Source organism: Mytilus galloprovincialis, chromosome 5 (assembly GCF_965363235.1).
Source record: "Mytilus galloprovincialis chromosome 5, xbMytGall1.hap1.1, whole genome shotgun sequence".
NCBI classification, from domain to species: Eukaryota; Metazoa; Mollusca; class Bivalvia; order Mytilida; family Mytilidae; genus Mytilus; species Mytilus galloprovincialis.
The window spans coordinates 48,794,257-48,819,193 of record NC_134842.1 but is presented as its reverse complement, the minus strand read 5'-3'; the positions used below and the strand labels follow the sequence as shown (position 1 = coordinate 48,819,193).

Here is a 24,937-nt window from a genome sequence, read left to right as displayed (position 1 = left end):
CGGTACTGACATTATTTATTACAATTTTTTCTATAAAAAGAATTACCAGAAACTAAGATTTCAACTCCATCATGCAAAGTAGACCTTTGATGGAATTGGCTATTTTTATGTCCTTTTTAGGTAATAAAGCTCTTCAACTTTTTCGGTTCTCGTACATCCTAGCCTTCAAATATTAGGCTTTGAGCGTTCCTGATGAAGGTAAATGAAGAAAAGCGCATAGGACGGTTGATAATTTATAAATTGATGTTTTTATTGCTTAACATTTTATCTTCTGAAATTAAGTAAATTTAGTTGTATGTGTTGTATTTAAGTATTGATTTAGGTATTGACTAATAGGTGTATATAGTTGAAGATTAATATTTTTTATTAAAAACACTAAAGTTGACAATTTCGTCATTTAAAAGAAATAAAACGGACTATTTCTCGTCAGACACTAGCACAATCCGATGTCTATTAACTGTAAGGCAAATAACACAATTTACCATATCACTTTATTAGTCTCATATATTCATTATGTTTGGAAAAAACACACACACTTCATAAAAATATATACTTTATATTAAAGGCAACAAAACAAAGTACTCAAGTAGTCACGCAAGGATATTAAACAGTATCTTACCTCCTATACATTTCTAGGAATATTATTGGTTAAAAAAAAACGCCTGATGACAGTGAATATTTAATAAGTGGTCAGTAAGCACGGTTTATTTCAATACTACACGGTGGGTAATGATGTTACTTCCCTTTGTAAAAACAACGCGGTGTTTAGAGAAAATCTGAATGGTTTCGACAGACGAAAAAATTGATACTGAAAACAAATTCAAGAAACACACTAAAGCTAACAAATTGTTATTGTTGGCAATTGGTTTTGTATAGACTAATTGAAGTAGGTTATTAATATTGACTACTTGATCACTTTGATATGCCACTTGTCAAAACCCCACATGTAAAGATACCCGGTAAGATAAATTCGTTACACAGTGTTCTAGTGACCTAATACGATTTATTTTGGGTCGGTTATTTCAATATGGGGATCATATATATCGTATTAGGTCACTAGCATACTATGTAACTAATATAACTTTAATACTAAAGTAAAAAGTGTATAATCTGTTTAAAACAAACCCTTGAGTAAATATGTGTATGTTAACTATTAAAAGCATACCCTTAAGAATAAGTCCTATAAATGACTTACGATAAGATCCTAGACATCCGATTGTTGTATATAGCTTTTTAATTTTCTGAGTTTATATTCTGATCTGATCTATTGCCTGAATAAGACGTTATCTTTTTATTGTTTCGAGGAGATAGTTTCAATGAGTTTCGGATATTGCAGAGTAAATGGTGATCAAAATTACAAAATTCAAACGCATAACCTAGTCTACAAAATGCTTTTAGTCTCCTATCGTAAATGTTAGCACTATCTAAAGCATCAAAGTTAATCACAACAATGTTCTTTCCATCCTCACATTTGAAGGAGCTCCATATATGGTTCCACTCTATATTTTGGTGTTGAGATTCCTGATAATCCTCTGTCAGGACAACGATGTAGAAACGACTACGTATAATATTTGTGTATATTTGTTCAACATGGAAACCACCGGGCTCAAAGTCCCGATACGGAATACACGTTTTCAGTCCATGCTGCTCAAGGTACACATTCAAGGTTCGTATGGCCCATGCTGTTCCATCTTGGTTTTCTATATTCATCGATATATAAACATCAAAATCTATTTTCGAATTCATTATTGTTGTATTGCATCGAGTTTGTATCTTTCTCACAATTAATTTGATTTCATATTTTAAACTCATAAAGGTTACAAAACAGATAAAACACAAAAAAAAAATCGCCGTGAGTAAGGTTATAAAAATAACAGTGTCATTTCTTTCCACTGGACAAAAATCTTCTCTTGATAACAACATTGCATTTATATGTTTAGATTTTAGTTCACATTTGACATGATTTGTGTTGCAGTTTTGACTATTGCCACGTTCTAACCAAATTTTTATCCAAAGCATTTCACATGTGCATACTATTTTTACTTCCCCAAATACAATATTACAAGGACTTCTCAGAAGAACAGACTTATCCAAAACATTTATTCTATTTTGGGAAAGATTGATATTAGTCAGAGTTTTAATTTCAAAGATTAAAGGATCAATATAAACTATCCTATTATAAGATAAGTCAATGCGTTTTGTTTTTCGCAAGTAACCCAAATATTCTACAGTTTTTATTTTATTTCGACTTAAGTTTATATCTAAGTTGTCAAAATCAGGAACATGAGTCGGTAATTTCCATTGTTGACTGAGATCACAGTTTACTACGACTCGCTTTTGTGAGGGCTGTTGAAAACAATAACATCGAGGTGGGCATTTGTTTTTCATTGTAATATTGCAAATAAAAAGATCGTAAAATGACGAATTGCCTTTCGATGCATCTGGTGTGTAACCTTTTAACTGAGGTGGACTGTAACAAGATAAGTTGTTATTTTTGAAACCTTTAAACTTGCGTGAAGCCAGGTCTACGCTCTTGATATATTTGATGCATCCACAGTCACAATGCCAAGGGTTATCGCCGATTTGATATGCATACGTAAAAGCTAATTTAAATGCCTGAGTCACATCTGTTAAGCCGACTTCTTCGGGCGTTGGAAAATGGGTTAAATGATTTGCGTTCAATTTAACTAATCCTCCGCCTACTATTTTATCTTTTCTGAATATTTTCCAGTTTAGTTTGTTTGTTATTTCGGATATTTTGTTGTGCGAGTAATCCAATTCATAGAACCAATAACCAAGGTAGAAATTCGTTATATCGATACTATATAACCTGTTTCGTTTCAGTTTGATATGCATTAAACTCCCTGGTCGATAATTGAATGCGCCTGGTTTAAGATAAGATATAACATTATCTGAAAGGTCTAGGTATCGTAAAAAATGAAAGTTGACTAAAATTGGACGAACTGATATTAGTTATATTATTTTTTGATAAATCTAATGTGTCCAAATTCAATAGGCAACTGATATTTGGTAGGTTCTGTATTTTGTTATCGCTAAGGTTGACTGTTACCAAATCTTGAAATTCACATATGTTATACGGTAAAAATGACATTAGACGTTTTCCGTTATAACCATGATAACGTAGGACATAAAATGTGACACTATTAATACGTTTAGGTTGTTTAATGTGCAATTCGCTAAAGTCATCATTGTAATCTATATGTAAATTTGTTTGTAGATGAGAATATTTTGGAAAATTCCAAAACGGTTTTGCTAACTCTGCACAACACAAAGCAACTTTTGAACTTTCTGGTATGAAATCATAATTAGCACATTCATGTTGGCAACAATTCGGACAATATAGATTTGATCCACTTGCAACGCTCGTTTCCAACCACTGGAAATGTTTAGGAATTGTTATGTTGCCAGAAGAGAAACTTTGAAGCATCAACTGAGTCAGGAATACAAGATAACTCCATATCGATGATGAATTGAAGACCTGAAAAAGTGTAAATATAATTTTGGACTAATATATTTTTCGACGGTCTGGGACCTTGATTACAAAAAAGCCCTATTGCAAATAGAGAAAGTCTTTTTTAAAGGTTGATATGAAATATATATAAATATCCCAGTTGACCACGGGATTACTCACAAAAATAAAATTTCAAGTACATAACATGAAAAGGGCAAATATTTGGATTCCCTCTGTTCGTTAATAAAGTAATATATTAAGATGTTTTGGTATAATTTCTAAATAACTGCATTTTGCCGTGTTATACTTATGTAAATCTTGACGAAAATTCAAGAAATCGTATTTGGTGAACTTGATTAAAACAAAGATTTATAAATTCTGAAATGCGTAAGCAGGTTTATGACAAATTAGGACCCTAAATAAAGGCAACAGTAGTATACCGCTGTTCAAAACTCATAAATCCATGGACAAAAAACAAAATCGGGATAACAAACTAAAACCGAGGGAAACGCATTAAATATAAGAGGAGAACAACGACATAACACTAAAATGTAACACACATAGACAAAATCCCACGAGAATAACAAATATAACATATATATATAACATCAAAACCAAATACATGAATTTGGGATAGACAAGTACCGTGACACGTCTTATCGCAATGTGAATTTACACTCAAAAATAAGAGAAAACAAACGACACAACGTTATAATGTAATACACACAGAAACGAACTATAATATAACAATGACCATATTCCTGACTTGGTACAGGGCATTTTTAAAGGAAAAAATGGTGGGTTGAACCTGGTTTTGTGGCATGCCAAACCTCGCACTTTTATGGCCATATGAAATATAACATCAAAATGACAACACAGGACTACAATATAAATAAATTGGAGAACACAATTGACAAAGAATCACACGAACAACAGCCAACAAAAGGCAACAAGTTCAAAATTTTTATACGCCAGAAGTGTATTTTGTCCACACAAGACCTATGTGTGACGCACAGATACAAAAGTTTGAAAGCCGAAACGAGTACAAAGTTGAACAGCATCGAGGACCAAAAGATCAAAAAGGTTGTGCCAAAAACGGCAAGGGTTTTCTGTTAAGTTACCAGAAAATCCCTATAATTTAGAGTAATTTATACTTTTGCAAACAGTAAATTTAATAAAATGAATATACAAAAGATGTACATGATAAAGCTGAAGTATTAACTAATTACAGGAAACAACTGAAATACATTTACATAACCAGACATTTGAAACACAAAAGTAGACACATCCGAATACGTTTAAACCTCTACGCCAAGTGACGTCCTATTTGAAACTGAAAAATGACGAAAAAATGACGTCATTTGAATTAGTAAAACAGAGCATCAAAAAATGAAAAATGACGTCACATAAGAATGAATAAGATAGAATTAGGATTAATTTAAGATTATATATTTGAACTAAATACTGATATTGCATTTAATAACAAAGCACATTTTAATTCTTATTAATATAAACTGAGGTAGCAATTAACTATATTATAAAACTATGTCAGGTTTGTTATGAATCTAACTTCAAACGTAAAATATCGTACTGATTACTTTGAACGAAATCAAATCTGATAAATGAAGGCGGTGATTAATTTTCTTTACCATAACACATAAATATAATAGAAAAGACGTCAACACATTTGACAAAATCCGATGAGAATTACAAATATAACATTAAACATTTAAACTAAATACATGAATTTGGGATGGATAAGTACCGTACCACGTCTTATAGTAATACGAGTTCACACTCGGCAAAACAGTCACAATCGGGAATAAGTCACGTTTGGTAATTAAAAGATTAGCCTAAAATATAGCCAAACTTATCTAAGGTCAGTTTTGCCTGAGAGAGACGAATATTGAATAATTAATAAATGGTTATTTTTCAAATTAAAAAGCTATTTTGAATATGATGTCTTTGGTGGGAGTAATAATTTAAAATTAAAAACTATCAACAGGTCTATTCAAATTAGAAGATGTGAAATGAGTGTCAATGAGACAACTCTTCATCCATGTCACAATGTATAAAAAGTTAAAAATTATAGGTAAACGTACGGCCTTCGACACGGAGGCTAGCTCACACCAAACAGCAATTAAGTTATAAAGGGTCCCAAAATAACTAGTGTTAAACATTGCAAACAAGAAAACCAACGGCCTTATTATATAAGAAAATAAGTTTCTTAAGTCGTCTGTATGAGACCTTCGTTATGTGGCCTGTGTCTATTATGAAAAAAGTAAAATAACAAAAATTTGAATTCCAAGGGAAAAACTTAACGGAAAGTCGTTCATAAAATAGCAGAATTAAAAACTGAAACGCATCTAACGAATGGAAAACAAATGTCATATTCCTGACATGGTAAAGAAATTTCCTAATGTAGAAAATGGGGTTTTTAACTTTGTTTTTATAGCTAGCCCAAACCTCTCACTTGTATAACAGTCGCATAGAATTTCAGATGAAGTTCGCATTTTTACCAGTTTTATGATTATTTTTCTTATCCTGCAGATAGAAGTTGTTTATACATACCCTTACAATATTGTTTAATATTCTCCTTACAATTTAGTATAAACATAGCACTAACAAGTGTGTTAAAGTTAAATTTGAAAGGCATAATTTTTACAATATATTCACCTTACAATTAAGTATACACATAGTAATCGGATTAAATGGATTGCATTTAAAAGTACTAACAAGTATATACAAGTTGAATTAGAAAAGCATAAATCATACAATATATTCATACTCACAGATTTCATGTTTCTATATAACACCTTTCAAAGGAAGATGATAATACAGGCTTTTTGAAAATAAGTCCAACAACTATATATACTAAAGGGGAAGCATACAGAAGCGGAAGAGATTGCCAATGGGCTTAGACACTTCAGGTTTTACTTTTAATAATTGAAATTACTATTTTAAGGAAGAAAAAAACACAATTAAGCTTACTTATTATAGAACTTACACGTCATAGACGTGGGAAGATAATTAACAACTATGATGAAGGCCACTTAAGATGCTAAGTATGGAGACTATGTAGAACACGACTATCCAAATCGGACCTGAAATAAAGGGTAGCACATATACATTTATGGCCGCCTCATATCTTGGTTATCCTTTAACTTCACGTTCCGCTATTAAAATGTTGACCTCTAGTATTCAAAAGTATATCTAACGCAGATATTCTATCGAATTGAAATATGTCATATCTTTACTTTCATCTAGAAATTGAGCATGATGATCGTTTGAAAATAAGATTTTATTGCAAAGAGATGAGTTCATCCTACCAATTGTGAACATTCCATTTCACTCTAGCAACATTCCAGAGGCGTCTGAATATGGAATAATATATCTTCTAGTTGATCTGATATTCCAGTGCAGCCTTGTATGTCTTATAATGATTTATTTGATAGATGTTTGCTTCTGACATGGGAGTTATTACTCAAAGGCTTCTAAACACTAAAGATAAAGTCATCCCTTCGAAAGTTTTACATTCGAAAGTAATCATTCTTAAAACTTTCCTGTTTACAAAAGTACGAGTTTTTCGAAATACTAAGGATTTTCTGATCACAGGCCTTAACCGTATTTGGCACAACTTTTTGGAAATTTGTACTTGTTTGGCTTTATAACTATTTTGATATGAGCGTCACTGAGGGATCTTATGTAGATGAAACGCGCGCCTGGTGTATCAAGTTATAAGCCTGGTACCTTTTATAACTATTTACATACGCATTTTGGTCGGCCGTAATGAAATATTTGTGTCACAGGTGACCACGGATGCGCTCCATTATCCCTTCCTCTCTTCTAGAATGTGACTTATGTGTTTATTCCCTGAGCAACATACAGATGTAACTAGTGTAGCAGGATCAGTTTACACTGCTGAAGTACTGGATAAAACCGAACATACAGATGTAACTAGTGTAGCAGGATCAGTTTACACTTCTGTAGTACTGGATATCACCGAACATACAGATGTTACTAGTGTAGCAGGATCAGTTTACACTGCTGTAGTACTGGATATCACCGAACATACAGATGTAACTAGTGTAGCAGGATCAGTTTACACTTCTGTAGTACTGGATATCACCGAACATACAGATGTAACTAGTGTAGCAGGATCAGTTTACACGTCTGTAGTACTGGATATCACCGAACATACAGATGTAACTAGTGTAGCAGGATCAGTTTACACTGCTGTAGTACTGGATATCACCAAACATACAGATGTAACTAGTGTAGCAGGATCAGTTTACATTGCTGTAGTACTGGATATCACCGCCGGTTTTTCGGGGTTTGAGTTGTTCTGTTCTTAAGTTTCTATTAATCGTTTTGTAGACTTGTTTGCTTTTTCGCCTTCTTTGTTTATTTTTTTTTTCTGGCAGTTTCTTATTGGCTCATGAGTTATGGATGTAATGTTAGTTCTTGCTGACTCATTGGTGTCAACTGACAGTGTTTTAACGATGAAAAATATTTTTCTAGTTAACAAAGTGACCTTCTTATTGCGAAACTTTCATAAGAATTCAAACCTACTCTCAGAATTAAACCGCACTTATATTTTATATATACCATTACCTCGACATGACGAATTTGTACATTAAACATTTATAAGTATGTTATATTCATGGTGATTAAAATAATACAACTGTTAGTGAAAAACAATGCATCCAGTGTCGAAAGAATTTTCCATGGATCTTTCAATATATTATACCTGTATCAACACTAGACACCAATACCATTCCGAAAGACATGCTCGAGGGATTATATCAAAAGGAGATGATAAAGCCTGTGCAGTAGTGACATTGCAAATGAATGATATAACACGATTGCTATTAATTATTTTACACATGAACATTTACTTTCTATATATAAAAGTGCTAATAAATGGTTTCTTTTCTTTTCTTTTTTTGTCGAGCCTTCGACTTTTCTCGAAAAAGCGAGACAAAGCAATCCTACTTTCCGTCGTCGGCGTAGGCGACGGAGGCGGCGGCGGCGTTCACAAATATTCACTCTGTGGTTAATGTTTCTGAAATTTTAATAAATTTCTTAAACTATCCTGGATCTGTACCAAACTTCAACAGAAGCGTTGTTTCAGATCATAAGATAGTATCCAGAAGTATATTTATTAAAAAAAAAATCCAGTTTTTCCGTATGTTATTTAGAAATGGACTTAGCTTTTTTGCAAGGAAACATTACATTCGCTCTGTCGTTAACGTTTTTAAAATTTTGATAACTTTCTTAAACTATCCTGGGTTTGTACCAAACTTAGACAGAAGCTTGTTTATGATCATAAGATAGTATCCAAATGTATATTTAGTAAAGAAAATCCTTTTTTCCGTATTTTACTTATAAATGAACTTAACATTTCTGCAATTAAACATTACATTCACTCTATGGTTAATTTTTTTCAAATTTTGATAATTTTCTTAAACTATCCTTGATTTGTACGAAACTTGGACAGAAGCTTGTATATGATAAAACACTAATATGTAGAAGGATTGCTGTTTTTCATATTTTACTTATAAATAGACTTAGATTTTCTTCCAGTTAACACTACATACCGTCTGCAGTTAAATTTTTAAAAACATCTATTAGATTCATAAACTATCTTGGATTTTTACCAAACTTGAACAGAAGCTTACAATCAAAAGATAGTATCGAGAGGAATTTTTTTATGAATTTTTTTCATCAATTTTGTTGAGCCTGCGATTAACAGAAAAAGTAGGCGAGACACTGGGTTCCGCGGAACCCTTACAATTTTTTATTCATTTTATGCGATTTTCCTTCAATGATCAGTTGTCGCAAAAAGATAAGATTTGACAATCCTTTTTCAACATGTATTTCTTTCAAAATTATCATAAAGAATTGATAGGTTGATTAATAAAGCATACATTATATGAATTCTTACTTATGTCTTTGGTATTATATAACACCTTATTTCAAATATAAATTATACACGAGCTTTGTAAAATTCATAAAAATCCAATAATAGTAAATATCAAATAAACAAAAGCGGAAGAGATTGTCAACCGGTTAAAACACTTAAAGGTCCACTTGTTTATAATTGGAAATAAAATTTAAGGAAGAGACCATTTGTTTTAAGTCAACGCCTAATAACTATCAAACCTACATGTTCAGTTAAACCTATAATATGTCTCTGTTTAACATTCATCCAAAGGCTGGTATTTGTAACTTAAAATAGAAACATATCCCTTGCTGCTCTCTTCTCTCTTACTTTTCAAGAGCAAAGTTTACTTTTTGGAATTGTGACTGACTTTTCGTAGTTTCTGAGCCGTCATTTCGGATTTTAGTGTATGTCATGTCTTGGGCCCTTGTGAGAGTATAAATAATCTAAGACACAAACATTGCCGTATATGAAGCATCAGATTGTTCGTTATAATGAGAGTGGTAGGCTTCTAAGTCAGGTTCGTTATTTGTTCTTATTCTTGAAGTTGAGTCCAAACTGAAGGAGGTAGCAACACATTATTCTCTTTACATGTATGAAAAAAAAATATTACTGAAAAATTTATTTGGACCACTAAGTTTAATCTTAAGTCGATTCAATTTATTGGCGCAAGTTATTCCATTAGAAAAATCAGCCATTGTCATCATTGGGGTGTCTAAAATTATAACCTCTTTTCGTAAATGTATTAACTTTCATTGCCGCAGTTACTGACTATGTGTGAGGGTAGTTAAAGCCCTGTTCGTCACATGAGTACCCATTTTCATAAATTATTATATTATATTGATATCTCCCTCAATCTGAATCGATCCAACTTGTATCTCAACTAAAAAGGGGGCCCTCTGAAAAGGGTGTCAAACTATTATGCATATCTTAATATTAGGATAGGAGAGGTTGTATTGACAGAGTGCATACAGAATTGAATAAAACTTCGAATCTAAGATAAACCAAATAAGTGTAAACATCTTACCATAGTTTTCTTTAGTGTGCTACATCAAAAGTTAAAATGTAGGATTTGATAAAAAAAAAAAAAAAAAAAATCTGACCGAGCCCACTTCAAAAAAGTTTATCACCAGAGGACTGATCTACAAAAAAAGAAATGGATTCTTGGCAGGCACTTTTTGGCATAGAATAAGCCATGATAGGTCCACATATATGTGTTTGTGTCGAATGTTACACGTCCATATACAGTTGGGTTTTAAAATGCAAGGAACCATGCACTGCACCGTACCTCATTTTTGTAACCGAAATTGACCTTTTGCTGCATCCTCTTTAAAATAGAAAACTGTCTTGGCGTATTTACTTATAATCCTGGTACCTTTAATAACTATTTACGCCACTGGGTCGATGCCAGTGCTGGTGGCCGTTTCGTCCCCGAGGGTTTCACCAGCCCAGTAGTCACCACTTTGGTGTTGACATGAATATCAATTACACGTATATGGTCATTTTAATAAATTTCCTGTTGAAAAAACTTTAATTTTTTCGAAAAATTAAGGATTTTCTAATCCCAGAAATAGACAACTTCAGTCGTTTTTGGCACAACTTTTTGGAACTTTGGGTCCTCAATGCTCTTCAACTTTATACTTGTTTGGCTTTATAGCTATTTTTGTCTGGGCGTCACTGATGAGTCTTATGTAGACGAAACGGGCGTCTGGCGTATTAAATAACTTGTAATCCTGGCACCTTTGATAACTATTGGTATAATTTCTCACAGACATAACATTGTAATTGCAGTTCTTCTCTTATTAAATTGTGTTCTATTACTGAAATGATAGCTAGGCAACAGAGGCTCAAGTGTGCCGCTGAGAGAAACAGTGCAAAATCAATTGTATTTTGTAGTTTGATATATATAGTGTGTTCTTATCGTGTTGTGTTGTCACGTCAGTACGCCACATGCACTGTCCAAGGTTAGGGGAGGGTTGAGCGCTCACAAACATGTTTAATCCCGCCAAATTCTTATTGTGTCTTTCCCAAGTCAAGAGCTCAAGAGCCTGTAGTTTAGTGGTTGTTGGTGGTTCTTGTCTGAGGCTCAGTCTTCATGGATGTATTCTCCATTTGGAACTTGAAAATCCCAAGGCTGTCTTCAAACGTTATTCATAAAGTATGTCAAACTCTTAGCTATGCATCAGTAGATCATGACAGGGGAATATAAATTATTTATAAAAGCATATCCAACTAAGTCAGACATCACGCGACTTTTGTGACGTATGCTAGCCGCCATTTTGTATTATATTGCCCCATATAAAATGCATAGGTGTTTTAATAAAGTTCAATTTTCTCCTTAACCTGGCCCGTTTTTAACTTTTGCAAATCAATCCTTGATATTCAAACATATTTCTATCTAACAATGTTGGTCCTGACAGTTTAATTTTTGATTAAAGTCTGTCAATTGAGAATCGTAAAACATGCACTTTTTCTCGTTATTATTCCGTTTGCGCAATGCTAAATGTACCGATACCATGTCTTCTTGTACAACAAATATAGAAATTCCGTTAATAAAAATAAAACTTTGCAAATCGATTAATATTCAAACATGTTTCTGGCGAAAAATACTATTTAAAACAGTTTAATTTCTATGCAATTTCTGTCAAAAATCGATTTAAAAAAGTCACGGAATATTTCGTGATTTTTCAAAATGGCTGATGATGTATATGGAAATGTTGCATCAAATCAAGGATTTGTATAGTAAGACTTTCCTTGATTAAATTTAATTTTTCATGTAGAATCTCTGATGTTTCTGTCATATTTTAAAATTCAACTGCATGTAGATTTTTTTATTATTATTTTCATTACAGTATAGTTTGCTACAGTGCATTATTCACATAAAATTTCACTTAAAAAATTCACTCCGAAAATTGTACTCCAAAGTTCATTCCACCACTCCACTCCAATACTCCACTCCATAAAGTACAATATGCCCATGAAAGGGGAGATCATCAAACTACAGACGTTCCAGGGGAGACAACTTTGAAATACAAAATAAGGTTGAAAATTGTTACAAGAATTTTGATGGTATGATATTAATCTAAATAGGCACAACACCATTCTTTCAGTATGCATAATAACATCATAATTAGGAAGCCATCGAATCGAATAATTCACGTTGCATGTACTCCAAAAGAACAGCAGAATTACAATGAATCTGCATGATGATGATCTGACCCATAAATCATGTCAAATAGACAAAAATCGCTGTGTTTACACCCGGAAAATTATTATGAGTATATAAAAACTTGTGCAACTGGTAAATTTTAAAGCCTATACTGCAGTATATATATAAAAACACAAGCATGTTATATATTAAAATTGAATTTTGTGTTTCAGAATATGTTAAACATTTTAAAAATTTTGATTTTGTTCTTACTGTTGAAGCTGTCAAAATCAATTTTAATTAAGGCCCTTGCTATGGTTACATGGAAGTGTAACACTAATATTAAAATTATTGTTACATTGGAGACCAATTGCCAGAGTACAGGGTTGGGTAATGAACCAATAATATTTATGTTAGTGTGACGGGATTGCTTCCCTTAGAAAAACTTAGTAGATACTTAGTCAGCCATAAGCGGTTGAGCTAAGGAAGTACTTCTTTAGCTCAGTGGGTATATGCGCTGCCTTGTAACACAGAGGTACCGGGTTTGAGTCCCGGTGGAGACAAGCAATTTTGTGATGAAATTTGTGCTCTCCGGTTACATTGGCGCCCAACAATAATAACGCACGGTGAGAAGAATTACCTAGCCAGGTTAAAATATAAATATAAAAAAGATGAAAATATCATCATTATAGAGCAGGGTTGGCAAAAACCCGGGTTTTATGAGTATTGCCCAGCCCAGTGGGAAATACTGGGAAAACCCGGGTTTTACTGGGTTTTAGTGGGTAATACTGGGCAATACTGGGTAATATAAAATGCTGGTCTGAATTTTATAGGCCTTATTCAGTGATCAAACACAAATGCTATACATTTAAGATATATATATATAACCTTTTTTGTTTGTCAGGATTGGTAAAACTGTAAATATAAAGCAAAAACTATTTTTTTTAATAAATATAACTCCTATTAAGAAATAACAATTACATTTAAATAATGTCTGTGTACTGTCACTAATTAGTAAGTAATTATTCAGATTAAAATGCAGATTTGTTTATGTAACAATAATCAGCCCTATCATTCTATATGTGTTAATGGCATGACCCTTAGGGTGTTTATTTAGCAATATGAATGTATAACATTTGAAATTAACAATTGACTTAAACATTGCAAAAGTATGGATTTAAATTGAAACAATGCTTGGTAATTAACAAGGTTTCCTTAAATGTGCAAATCTTGTATTCTGTCTACATAGAAGGGAATGCAGTTGAATTTTTCATTAATTTAGAAATGACTGTCAATGGTTAAATATGTATAAAAAGTATATATTTAGCTGTAATACTATGAAACTACACCAAGACTTTACTATTTTGTGTTAAAATAAGCTTAAAAAATCATATTGCCCAGTATTGCCCAGTATTCTCCATTCCTGGGAGTATTGCCCAGCCCGGGAAAACCCGGGTTTTCCCACATGGGAATTCCCGGGCGGGTAATACTTTGCCAACCCTGTTATAGAGTATAATGACTCTTGAGGTGGGGGAAGTGTGACAGGATTGCTTCCCTTAGAAAAACTTAGTAGATACTTAGTCAGCCGTAAGCCGTTGAGCTAAAGAAGTACTTCTTTAGCTCAGTCCGTATACGCGCTGCCTTGTAATCCCGGTGGAGACAAGCAATTTTGTGATGAAATTCGTGCTCATTATTGTTACGGTGCAGTCCGGTGTATCCGCACACCTAAGACTTATGACAGCACTTCATTCAACTGATAAAACAAATAATTGGATAATATTGTGTGAATACATTCATAAGATACTTATTTTATTTCATAAAATTATTACACATGTAGTTTGTAGGGTTTCAACCTCAAGATTTTGTGTAATGTGTGTCTGAAATTGGGAAAACCCCTGTTCTGAGAGTTCCTTCTATGCCTGGAGATTTTGCACATGCCTTCCAAAAATAGATTATTTAGGATAGATTTGCTGCTACGAAAGGTAGCTTAATCATGTTAATTCAAACCAAGCACACTGCCAAGGATGCAGAGCAAAAATTATTTCAATTTGAAAATTTTATCTGATGCTGTATTTTTTTTAATGGAAATTGGCCAAATATTGTAAATCACGGGCATGACGGGATTGCAGTTATTATTTCAATCTGGAACTTATCAATTTTATTCATTTTTATCCCGTCGGAATGCTAAAATAATAAGAAGAACAATTTTATTTGTGTTACGGTGTTGAAATAACGAAATCAGGTAATGCGCAGTATCACCGGCCGCAGGGACACCAGTGACTCCACTGTACATTAATGCACTGCAATGTTGGATGGGACTTGTGACAGGTATTAAAATAAAACTGCAAAACTTTTATTTGATATTAACTCTCTGCTGGAGACCAAATACAAAGTTAACTCAGTAAAAATTTATGACCATGTAAAATTTATATCAGGGTTGGCAAAGTATGACCCACCCGGGAATTCCCGGGCGGGAAAACCCGGGTTTTCCCGGGCTGGGCAATACTCCCAGAAATGGGTGATAGTGGGCATTACCGGCCAATATGATTTTTTAAGCCTTTTTTAACACAAAATAGTAAAAACTTGTTATAGTTTCATAGTATAACAGCTAAATATATACTTTTTATACAGATAACCATTGACAGTCATTTCTAGAAAATTCAATTTCATTCTCTTCTCTATTAATTTTATACCTTTTAATTACCAAGTATTGTTTCAATAATCCAAACTTTGAAAAATGCATTTTATTTCAGTGTTTAAGTAAATTGTTAATTTTGATTGTAATACATTCATATTGCTAAATAAACACCCTACAGGGTCATGGCATTAACACTTATAAAATTGAAAGGACTGATTATTGTTACATAAACAAATCTGTGTTCTAATCTGAATAATTACTTATTAATTAGTGACAGTACATATACATTATTTAAATGTGATGTTTCTTAAATACATGTAATTGTTAATTCTTAATAGGAGCTATATTCATTTGAAAAAAAATGATTTATTTGCTTTCTATTTACAGTTTGCCAATCTAGACAAATGCTAAACAAACAAAATAGGGTATAAATATCTTATTGAATGTATTGCATTTGTGTTTATCACTGAATCCTCTTTAAAATTCAGACAAATATTTTATATTACCCAGTATTGCCCAGTATTTCCCACTAAAACCCAGTAAAACCCGGGTTTTCCCAGTATTTCCCACTGGGCTGGGCAATACTCATAAAACCCGGGTTTTTGCCAACCCTGATTTATATCAGACAATTCTTTACCTTTCAACACAATTTTCATTAAAATCAAACATAAATTTGGGGGGGGGGGGGGGGGGTAGGTAGGAGGGGTCCTGGTCCCGAAAACCTGGGCTTTAAAACACGAAATCCTGAGTTCCCGAATTTGAATAAATTTAAATCCCAACATCCCGAAACTCAAAAAAAGAATTTCCTGCATGAGCTTAAAAACACCAGATTTCGAAGTTCCGATAAAGGTCCTATCCCCCCTCATAAATCTTATGAAAAATATGTAGTTTTATATGCATTGACACATGACCATGATGACTGATAAGATATAGATCTATTTCAAAAAAAGAAAGTGACAAATTTATACTGTACCTTATTGAAAGGCATTTCATGTCTAATATTATTTTTTTAGATTTTTTTTTTCAGATGATATTCAATGACAGCACCTTCTGATTATGAAAATTCTGAATTTAAATGATGGTGACACAATTAGTTATCACTTGCCTTTATTCATTGGTGATTTAGAATTATGTTGTCAAGGTGATGTCACCGTGTGGAACTCTTCTTGTAAGAAAACAAATAAGATAGAATGGCCAATTGTTGATGGGATATTCAAAGCTTTGGTAAAGCTTGTGTGTGGAAAGAACTTAATATGTATAGAATGGGGAAGCGAACTTTTGACTTTGACCTTGTTTTTCCATCCTCCATTATTCAGACATTATGTACGTCCCGTTTACATCATTTGTTCTGATGACGATGGTTATTTTCAAGGGCCAGATGATGAAGATTGTTCACCGCAAGGTGCCCAAGAAAAGATAACTCTTGCAGCCATGTTAATTCAGTCATTTACTGCTGAAAAAATGTCAGAACACGGATTCCAAAGAACTACATTCCAGCTTGAGCATGGCCAAGACAATGAACCAGGTTGTAAAATATTCCAAAGTAAACTAACTTGCGATGAAGCTCATAGTATGACAGGGGATGAACTGTGGTCATACTTTGCTCGGGAACTAATTGAGTTTGATTCAGCGTCAAAAGACTATTGTAAATGGTTTTGTTTTATGTCATTCACAAGATATTTCCCTCCAGAAAACTATGTGCCAAAAACTCACGGAGAAATATTGAAATCTACAAAAGGCCATACTGCTTTAGGTAAGATGAAAATAAATATGTGTTGGTATAAATTTTTGTGTGCATATATATAGAAATTTTCATAACCTGTTCAAATTGCATTTGATAAGAAAGAAGAAAAAGAAAAAAGGAAATCTACTTATATAAACCCCTTTAAGGCCTCATGATAGCATGCTGACCTCAAGAAATGGAGGTCATTGGGTTCAATCTTCTGTTTTGTTAAATCAAAGACTTCATTGGTGCTTCGTTCTGTTTCCACCAACCAGGTACATGTAGTATTAACATGATTAAGGAGTATGAAAAAGCTTCTCGAAGTCCAAATTTTGTGTCTATTAAAGTTACTAGTACATGTAACAGACTAGTAAATTCAATACTTGAAACTTTTTTTCAAACAATATTCTGTTTAGATTTACACTCTTTGGTCTAAATAAAATTAACCCTTTACTCCATAATGAAGCTTTTTGACGCCACCCCCTTTACTCCATAATGACGCCTTTTGACGCCTGTGTAGTACCTCAGTTGAAACCCTTTGACTACGAAATGTCTGCATCAGACTTAAAAAAATTAGCATCCAATATGAAAAGGATATTCATAAGAATATCTGATTTGAATTTCATTGATGAAATCTTCATTTTCACAATGCATTAATACTTTAAACCCGATGATTTTTTTTTTATTAAAAAAATCCTATGCAAATCAAGTATGTAAGAAAATAAATTCCACGGAGGAAAGGGTTAATAAAAAAAAAAAAAAAAAAAAAAAAATACCCCCCCCCCCCCCCCCCCCCCAAAAAAAAAAAATAGAATTATCCGGTTCACAATGCCAAGGTTTTATTTATGTAATTATATTTTTATTCTTTGAATTAACATTTGACTTAGATTTTTTCTTGTTCTATTCATATATATATGTATATACATGTACATGTATCATGTATATTTAACATGTATAAATAACTTAAATTTATGTACACATGGATTTCCCCATTTTTTCCCACAAAAATAACAGGAAGTTTTAATCAAACATAAATGTATATAGACTTTAAACATGTTAAACATGTGCTCATGTACAAATTGTATGTGTTTGCTAGAAAACTTCTTTATTTTAACATTTGAAAATGGAAGTTCAGTTTTAAGGTAAAGTCAAGCATTTATATCTATATCTTTAGGAGAAATTGCAATGCATTTTAAAGATAAACTTTAAATTTTCAAATTGTAGAAACTAGGTCATATATCATGTACATGTATGTGTGTTTGGTGAATGATCCCTGAAACTGTCTGACTAGAATAAACAATGACCATGATGGCATGCAACTGGAAAATAAATTGTGCAAATAGTCCAATAAATGTTTTAAAATAAGAGATCCTTTTAGGCTTTAGCCATGGTTTCATGCATGTACATGTACATGATGAAGAAACATGTTTTTTTGGTCAAAAATTGGATATTGGATCACATTTATTGACACAAAATGTTCTGAAAGTATAAGGCAAAATTCTGGACTTTTTTACATTCATCATGTTCATAGGTGAAATTAACCATGTTAACTACTCTTTATCATGTTTATAGCAAAATTTGAAACTATAGTGTGACTTCAATGCCTGGTGTGGCAAGCCATGAGGATGATAAAATATAGGAAATGTTTTATTTCCTTGAATTTCAATGGCAGACAAACCCAAGATTGATGTATTCAAAGGGAAAAATATGAAGTACATTGTACTGTAAATTTAGAAAAAAAAATGTGTGTGCATTTATTATTGCAATTTGGTCATTTTGGACTCAAATGCAATTTTAATATTCGCAATATTGTGAAAAATCCTATTGAATTCATAACAAAAATTTCAAAATGGGTGTTTCATGTGTTTTAATTATTGCAATTATACACATGTAACAGGTTTACCCTGTCCCATTTTTATACGACAATAAAAATTGAAAATTTTTTGGTCGTATATCGGTATGACGTTGGCGTTAGCATCGTTGTCGTCGTCGTAACGTTGTCGTCGTCCGAAGACATTTGGTTTTCGCACTATAACTTTAGTAAAAGTAAATAGAAATCTATGAAATTTAAACACAAGGTTTATGACCATAAAAGGAAGGTTGGGATTGATTTTAGGAGATTTAGTCCGAACAGTTTAGGAATTAGGGGCCAAAAAGGGCCCAAATAAGCATTTTTCTTGGTTCTTGCACAATAACTTTAGTATAGGTAAACAGAAATCTATGAAATTTTAACATAAGGTTTATGACCATATTAAAAAGGAAGGTTGGGATTGATTTTGGGAGTTTTGGTCCCAACAGTTAAGGAATAAGGGGCAAAAAAAAAGGTCCCAAATAAGCATTTTTCTTGGTTTTTGCACAATAACTTTAGTATAAGAAAATAGAAATCTATGAAATTTTCACACAGGGTTTATGACCACAAAAGGAAGGTTGGGATTGATTTTGGGAATTTTGGTCCCAACAGTTTAGGAATTAGGGGCCAAAAGGGTCCAAAATTAAACTTTGTTTGATTTCATGATCATCAAAAAATGAATTATTTGGGTTTTTTGATATGCCAAATCTGACTGTGTATGTAGATTATTAAGTTTTGGTCCTGTTTTCAAATTGGTCTACATTAAGGTCCAAAGGGTCAAAAATTAAACTTGTTTGATTTTAACAAAAATTGAATTCTTGGGGTTCTTTGATATGCTGAATCTGAACATGTACGTAGATTTTTGATTATGGGTCCAGTTTTCAATATATAAAAAAGAAGATGTGGTATGATTGCCAATGAGACAACTATCCACAAAAGACCAAAATGACACAGACATTATTAACAACTATAGGTCACCGTACGGCCTTCAACAATGAGCAAAGCCCATACCGCATAGTCAGCTATAGAAGGCCCTGATAAGACAATATAAAACAATTCAAACGAGAAAACATCAAGTTGGTCCAAATCGTGGTCCAAAATTAAACTTTGTTTGATTTCAACAAAAAATGAATATATGGGGTTCTTCAATATGCTGAATTTAACCATGTATTTAGATTTTTGATATTTGGGCCCGGTTATCAAATTGGTCCACATTGAGGTCTAAAGGGTCTAAAATTGAACATTATTTGATTTCATCAAAAATTGAATTCTTGGGGTTCTATGATATGTTGAATCTAACCATGTATTTAGATTTTGGATATTGGACCATAATACATGTAGGTAAATGTCCAATTTAAAGTTTTTAAGTTTAAGTTCTTAGACCACATTCATTCTGTGTCAGAAACCTCTGTTGTGTCAACTATTTAATCAAAGTCCAAATTCAGAGCTGTATCAAGCTTAAATGTTATGTCCATACTTGCCCCAACTGTTCAGGGTTCGACCTCTCGGTCGTATAAAGCTGCGCCCTGTGGAGCATCTGGTTCACAATAATAAAAACATGGCAGTAATTTACAGTATATTAGTAAGTTATATTTTTCTTCTCACGATTGTGATCTTGTTATACAGGTGGCGGAGGTCTAGCTTTATTTGGGACAGGAAGTCTTCATACATGGGCCAGAAGTGTGGATGAAGTTAGTCAAAGATTTACAGATAACAGAAAGATCGACAGAAGAAAATTTATGGATGATAGTGCTTATAGGTTATATTCTTCTTTTCACTTTCTTGCCATCAAATTTACCCTCTCTTTCCCCCTAAATGTTTTTGTAAAATTTCTTTATTTTGTCAAACAAATTTTTGTAGAATTCGTCTAAACTAGTTTTTGTTGTGTCTATATACTGAAATACAGAAATGATTGCTTTCATTATAACAATTTTGATACTTACCAACCAAAAATCCAGATTTAAAATGATTGCATTTGTCAAATGTTTGTGGTAAAGGCTGTATACAGTTACATGTACATGTATAACCCCATGATGTGAGATCTTATTTATATTGAAATACTCACTCAGACACATCATTTGCATTAATAAAAACCTTTGTATAATTTCTGAACTTACAGTATAATGTATATCGTCTTGGTACCTGTTTTGACGCGGACCAGAAATGACGCACCGATTTAGTTTTCGGTTTTATATTTCTAAACAAAAGCCGTGACGTCATCAAGATTTACCGTTCCATAACATGTTGGTGAAGGTCATCTGACTACAACAAAGATGCCTAAAACTCTGCCCAGAAATGTTATTATTACTTGAAATATTAAAGATAATGCAATTTCCGCCATTTTATTAAGGTCAAAAACATTCTACCCTTCCCTGGATGATTATCAGTACTGCATCCTCTTTGGCCAATAAAAATATGTAACCGCATGCTTCCCCATTTTGTGTTTTTGAAATCACATGACTGTCATGTGATATGGTTTTACATTTAAGCGGGAATCACAGTAGAACAAATGATCGTCGCTTATATGATTTTCTATGGTTTATCGATTTTTTTTTCATTCAATGTATGAGGTAAACATTGATAATGTATTATTGTCATTGGTGTTTTATGAATGCAATTACTTTTTATTTTCAAATATATGGAATACATATATCAGTTTCATAAATTTTGTACAATTTTATAATAAAATTGAAAGAAAAAAAAATAGCTAAAAATTTTGTTCTACTTTCCTATGATCATTAAATTGTATGAAAATTTAAAAATTTCTAAATAAAATAGAATTTGTTGAACAGTGTTAACTTTAAAGAATCCAGATTGAAGCAATTTTTCGATTATCAGGTACGAGCAAGTGTTTTTTACTGGTTTGTTTACAGTGCGTCATTACTGGTACCCATCATTTTTTGACAGTCCGTTTGTAATGTTAGCAAACATGATTTTTATTGCTTTTAATGTTTCAAAAATCTACTGTTTAATGATTGAAATATATTTACAAGTAATCAATCTTTTATTCCATTCCGTTTTTCTACTTCTTTTAAATGGTTGATTAAACGCAGAGACGAATACAACGTTAGGTGCGTCATTACTGGTTCCTCTGGGATATATAGCTTATTTTTGCATGATCATTTTTTTTTTGGTGACCTATTTATGTGGAATTTGGGCTTTGTTACCAATGACTTTCTTTTCACAGAATCATGTTGTTTTTTCACCTCATTAAATTACTGTACATCATGAAATTAGTACATTCATATATTTTATAAGCCATTGTTTAAAAATTGCAAAACAATTAAACTTTTGAATTCAAATAGATATTAATTAAAAAATGTCAGTAAAACAAAATGTCAATATACATGATATATAAAAAGTTATTTGAATCTGGACATCTTTTGGATTTTTTTGCCACACCTATTATGCCACACCTACAATAGTAGAGGGGCATTATGTTTTCTGGTCTGTGGCTTCCTTTGTTCGTTCGTCTGTCCGTCCGCTTATAATGTGATCTTTCTAATTTAAGTGCCAAATTTAAAGTTTTGACCCCAATTTCACGGTCCACTTAACATAGAAAATGAAAGTGGGAGTTTCAGGTTAAAGTTTTTGGTCAAGGTAGTTTTTGAAGAAATTGAAGTTCAATCAACTTGAAACTTAGTACACATGTTCCCTATTGTATAATCTTTCAAATTTTAAAGCCAAATTTGATTTTTACCCTATTTCTCGATTCATGGAACATGGAAAATGATTGAGTGGGTCATCCGTGTACTTTGGACACATTCTTGTTTGTGCTGTTTCATTATTGACATTTTTTTCGTATTCAAATACATATTCAACATCAATAAAACTTGACTCTAATTTTACAAAATACCATTAGTTTAATAGTCTAGTGTCATGGTTAATGCTACATGTATGACAAAATACCACTAGTTAGTTCTATGTCATGATCAATGCTATTTGGTGGAGGGAACTCAATTCATTTCATATGACATTATCAACAAATCATCATCACAGGAATTATGCCAATTCAGTAGTATTTTCACAAAGGACAGGTAAGTTTTACAGCATTTTAAAAAGCCTGTAATCTAGTCTTGGATTTCACGGTTCTTCAGTGAAATTCAGACCCTCTGAAGTTAATAATTAATCTTTTGGCTTTTCTGTATGTCTATACATACCAAAACAAGTTTCTGTTCTCTTACTTTAGTTTGCTTAACCAAATGTTTTGAAACTTATGTATAATGCTTATTACCACAAAACACAGATCAAGTTCAAATTTGGGTTGTGTTACTTTTACTATTATTGAGTTATGTCCCTTTATAAAGATATATGCATGCCTATTTTTTTTAGTTGAAATTTGAATTATTTTCATAATTTGAATTTGAATTGATGGTAGCATCTCATTCCAGAAAATAAGAATTGATTTCTGATAGTATAATGTAAAAGAAAATAAATAAATTACTTCTGATACATTGCAGCATCAAATTCAAGCAAATAAGAAATTGAGTTCTGGTAGAATCACATTCAAACAATATATAATCACTGTCATGACTGTACTATGATGCTGATTACAAATAAGATATTTGCCACTGGAGGTAAAGGAAATGGCAATCAATCGATAGAAATTATATCCTTAACACATGCTGTAAGAAAACAATTTCACCTAATAGTATCATCATATTGAAGCAATATGTAATCACTTGTTATGCTGAACTATCAGAATACCAAAATTTGTCTAAAAACCAACTTCTGAAAAGAATTGAAACGTCAAACATCCATTATTTAAATTAGGAAACATTACAATAAAATAGAAATAAAACTGAAGTTAAAATATTTAACTACAAAATAACTACTTTTGATAAAACCAAAAATAGGAACATAATCGTCTTACAAAGAAATATATGACTTTCTTTTTGTTTGCTTCTAGAGAAACTTACTGGGGTAACTATGCCACAGGACTTGGTGCTTCACTACATGAATTGGGCCACACCTTTGACCTGGCCCATACTCCTACAGGAATCATGGCTAGAGGGTTTGATGACATCCACAGAGTGTTTACAGTTCAGAGGTCAAAGGTCAGCAGGGAAAGTTCAGAAAGGAGCAGAGAGCCAAGCAGTAGCAGAGAGTCTAGCAGCAGAGAAAGTCTTCCAAAAACATCCACAAACGAAGAAAATGGCAAATCTATAGGTGGCTACCATCCTGAACATAAAAAATCAAAACACATTAGCTCAGGAAGCTCCAGTGAAGATAGTTTAATGCAGACCTCCCATGAAGATAAGGGGAGGCAATCCAGTGTCAGTCCATATAATGCACCTTGCAAACTTTATTTTAATAGTCCAATAAGAAAGGTGAGAATAATATTTATAAGAGATAAAAGTGGTCATAAAAAAATGAAAAGTAGGTAATCTTTATGTGGCTACCATCCTGAACATAAAAAATCAAAACAACTAAGCTCAGGAAGCTCCAGTAAAGATAGTTTAATGCAGACCTCCCATGAAGATAAAGGGAGGCAATCTAGTGTCAGTCCATCTAACGCACCTTGCAAACTTTATTTTAATAGTCCAATAAGAAAGGTGAGTTGGAAGTTTATAAGAGATTACGATTTCTTTAAAAGGTGAAAATTAAGGAAATGGGGAATGTGTTAAGGAGACAACAACCCTTCAAAAAAATCAGAAAACAGCTTAAGGCCACCCATTGGGTCTTCATCACAGCAAGAAAATCCCACACTCAGAGGCAGGCTTTAGCTAGCCATTCAAAACATTTTTAACTGACATAAAAAAACAGTATACATATTGTCATGATCTTTGCAAAGACAAGGTTTTTATTCTGCCATTTGGTAGTGATGAAGCAAGTTACATTAATGATAAAGACAACGGTCAATCCTATCTGACAAAGAACTAGAAAACTGGAGAACAAGCACATTCTTATATTCATTTAAAGGGTCTAAGTTAAAATCAATAGCATCAAGAATATAAGAGGATTACACAAGATATTTTTACTGAGGGATGGGTCGGAAGCAAATAAAATTCTGTTACCAAACAAAATTTAAATGAGTGGTTGTTTTTTTTTAAAAATTGAGTCTACCAAAACCTCCACTTGACAAGTTTTCCTTGAATGACCCTAATGGGTGTATGAGTGAAACAAGGATGTCTCTGTTTTATATACCGTAAATATGGAATCT

General features: G+C 32.5%; 2 protein-coding genes across 2 annotated transcripts in view; one reads left to right on the top strand and one right to left on the bottom strand.

The window, feature by feature from the left end:
- Positions 1-1,072: 1,072 nt before the first annotated feature.
- On the bottom strand, positions 1,073-3,112 carry LOC143074054 (transforming growth factor beta activator LRRC33-like). Its single transcript, XM_076249604.1, is given in 3 exon segments — positions 1,073-1,089; positions 2,319-2,937; positions 2,939-3,112. Coding segments are annotated over 3 exon segments (810 nt in total).
- Positions 3,113-12,427: 9,315 nt separating this feature from the next.
- LOC143075953 (uncharacterized) overlaps positions 12,428-24,937 on the top strand; it is a 29,412-nt gene continuing 16,902 nt past the window's right edge. Inside the window, exons 1-4 of the mRNA XM_076251555.1 lie at positions 12,428-12,485; positions 16,230-16,955; positions 20,401-20,533; positions 23,684-24,104. Of these exons, the coding sequence (XP_076107670.1) occupies positions 16,259-16,955; positions 20,401-20,533; positions 23,684-24,104 (1,251 nt within the window). The 5' untranslated portion in view covers positions 12,428-12,485; positions 16,230-16,258. The remainder of the gene's footprint in view (positions 12,486-16,229; positions 16,956-20,400; positions 20,534-23,683; positions 24,105-24,937) is intronic.